This window comes from Penaeus chinensis, chromosome 14, assembly GCF_019202785.1.
Source record: "Penaeus chinensis breed Huanghai No. 1 chromosome 14, ASM1920278v2, whole genome shotgun sequence".
NCBI lineage: Eukaryota > Metazoa > Arthropoda > Malacostraca > Decapoda > Penaeidae > Penaeus > Penaeus chinensis.
The window spans coordinates 1,125,630-1,128,642 of NC_061832.1; the positions used below are offsets into that span (position 1 = coordinate 1,125,630).

At 45.2% G+C, this 3,013-nt stretch overlaps 1 protein-coding gene across 1 annotated transcript in view; it reads right to left on the bottom strand.

Moving 5' to 3' along the window:
• The window catches only part of LOC125032026 (tyrosine-protein kinase-like otk), a 7,789-nt gene extending 6,120 nt beyond the window's left edge, over positions 1-1,669 (bottom strand). Inside the window, exons 1-2 of the mRNA XM_047622987.1 lie at positions 1,566-1,669; positions 114-265 (exon numbers count right to left, since the gene is read on the bottom strand). Coding sequence (XP_047478943.1) covers positions 114-265; positions 1,566-1,633 — 220 coding nt within the window. The 5' untranslated portion in view covers positions 1,634-1,669. The remainder of the gene's footprint in view (positions 1-113; positions 266-1,565) is intronic.
• Between the last annotated feature and the right edge of the window lie 1,344 nt (positions 1,670-3,013).

Genomic DNA, 3,013 nt, shown 5'->3' on the forward strand with positions numbered 1-3,013 from the left:
CCCCTCTCTCGTTCCGTCGTTCCCTCCCTTCCTATCCCTCTCCCTCCCTCCCCTTCCTCCCTCCCTCTCTCACCCTCCCCCTCCCTCCCTCTCTCTCCATCCTTGCAACTCACACTGGACGTCGAGGCTGAAGGAGGCGTTGATGGCGCCCCTCGGGTTGTAGGCGCTGACGGAGTAGTTCCCTCGGTGCTGCCGCGTGATCCTGCCGAGGTGCAGCTCCCCCGTCTCCGCCTTCAGCGTCTCCTCCCCGCGCCGCCACCAGTAGCTGAGGGGCAGGAAGGGCGGCGCCTCAGAAGGGGGACTTAGGAAGCTTTGGTTTGGTTTTTAAATGTTTTTATTGTTCATTTATATGTCTGTTTATCTATCAGTTCATTTATTTATTCATGTACTTATCTATCTATTCATTTGTTTGATTATTTATTTATTTATTTATTTATTTATTTATTTATTAATTCATTCATTAAGCTATTTATTTTTTATATCTATTTATCAATTTATCTATTGGTATATTTATTCATTTATCAATGTATTTGTTTATTCATCTATTTATTCCATTTTAAGGGAGTTAAATTCGTGATTTTTTTATGCATTTCTATTTGAAATTTGCATTTTGTATTTTTTTGTATTATTGTTATAGACTTTTTCACTAAATTATAACTCGTCGATAGTTATTGAATGAGATGAAGGAAATTCAATGAAAAAAAATGAAGCAAAGAGGAAATAAGGAAAAGTAAAAATTATAAATTGATTTATATTACATGTATCACTAAACACGGAAGCACTGCAAGGGACAGCTAGAGAGAAAGAGGAAATCTAAAGCGAACAAAGAAGCAGGGAACTTAGTGATAACGAAACAGAACGGACAAGAGAAGAAGCAAGAGAAACAAAACTGAGAATAAACAGAAGAAGCATAAAGAAAACGGGTTCATTTTTTAAAAAGTGTTAGATCAAAGGGGAGAGGACGCTTGATACAGCACGAGTTAAGTGGCAGCCATTTATACAGGAGGAAAGGCATACTAACCATTTAATTGGCACACTTGTCTTGCCCACTTGAAGACATATATCGGGTTGTTTGTTATACTTGGTACTAAGAGAAGGTTATTAAAGTGTCTTGAGGTAATTACGAAGAAATTGTTATTTGTTTTCTTGGCGAAAATGTAATGGCTATTTCGCAAAGACAGATTGAGGAATTGGGATATATAATGATGCATAGAAGACAGAGGAGGAGAAAGAGGGATAGAGAGAGAGAGGAATAATTCGAGAAAGTTTTGAATATCTGAGTCCAAGTAGATATGCAAAGAAACAGAGGGTGAAACAAACAGGAAAGAAAAACGAAGAGAGAAGAATTAGAAGAGGAAAGGAGAGCACAAAATAAGAAGAATCACAAGAACAAACGAGAGAATAAAGAAAGAACAACAATAAAAGAGAAAAAAAACACCGAACAAAAACTATCAAGAGCAATCAAAGAAGAAAAGAAAAAAAGAAGAGGCAGACGAAATAATGAGACGAAATTTTACAAACGAAGTAATAACAGCAATAACATGGCAAGAGAGATCGATAATCACCTTGGAGGACCTGGGTTGGCTGAAGCTGTGGCTGTGATGACCAGATTGGCGCCCTCGTACGCATGCATCTGCACAGGAGGCTTTACGACCCAGATCGGGGCATCTGCAGGGAGGGGAGAAGAGGGGAGGAGAGAGGGGACGAGAGGGGACGAAAGGGGGGAAGAAAAGGGAGAAGAGAGGGAATATAGAGGGTGAGAAGATAGGGGAGAAGTAGAGGGGAAGAAGAGAGAAGAAGAGAAGGGAGGAGAGGGGTGTAAAGGAACGGGAGAGGAGAGGAAGAGGGGAGCAGAGGAGTCGGGGAGGGGAGGGAGAAGAGGGGGGAGATAGGGGGAGAAGAGAAGAGGGAGGGAGAGGAGAAGCAAAGAGGAAAAAGGGAATAAGAGGGGAGGGAGAGGGGAAGAAGAAGAACATAAGTGGCCGACGTTCTTGCCGCAGTCTCGCCTCTCCCTCTCCCCTCACGCGTCTGCGAATCCCTCGTTTGTGAAGCTCTTTTCTGTGTTTATTCCTCTGTGGTTGATCAGTTATCATGTCTGTCTGTTTGACGTTCTGTATGTCTGTATCCCCTATTCTCTGTCTGTCCGTCTGTTTGTTTGTTTGTTTGTTTGTCTTTATGTCTGTCTGTATCCCCTATTCTCTGTCTGTCCATCTGTTTGTTTGTTTGTCTTTCTGTCTGTCTGTCTGTTTGTCTGTCTGTCTCTCTCTCTTTCTGTGCGTCCGTACGTCCGTCTGTATGTCTGTCTGTCTGTCTGTCTGTCTGTCTATCTGTCTGTCTCCCCCCCTCTCTTTCTTTCTCTTTCTCTCTTCATCTCCCTTTCTTGTGTGTATCTATCTGTTACTACTTCCCTGTTATCTTATCCTTATTCTTTTTCTCCTTCTGTCTGTCTGCCCACTTGACTCTCTTTCTCTTTCCCTCCCTCTCCCCATCCATTCTCCCTATCAGCATCTACATCATTTATATCTCTCTCTGTCTATCTATCTCCCTCTCGTTTCGCCTTCCCACCGCGAGAAACCCCCTCCCTCCCTACCCCCTCCCACACCCACCCACCACCCTCACCCTCTACCCTCCACCCTTCCGCCCCCTCACCCTCTACCCTCCACCCCCGTCCCTCACACCTCCCCTCCGCCCTCCACTCCCTCCCTCAACTTCCCCCCGGCCTCCCTCCCTCGCCCCTCACCCCCCCCCCCCCCGGCCGCACAATGGCCCGAGCGCCGCATTCCGGACCGACGCGACAAACCATTACATTCCGCATCCATTGCATTACGTGTCCGGCTCTGACGCTAAATAAACATTAACCTCGGAGTTATGCGAGCAATGGACACAGTCGCTTTATGTGGATACGTTTTAGACCGAATGAGACTCGATCTCCGAAGGGAAGAGCGCCGACTAACTGGCATCTGGATGTTCGTCTGTCTGTCTGGCGATTCGTCTGTTTGTCTGTCTGTCGGCT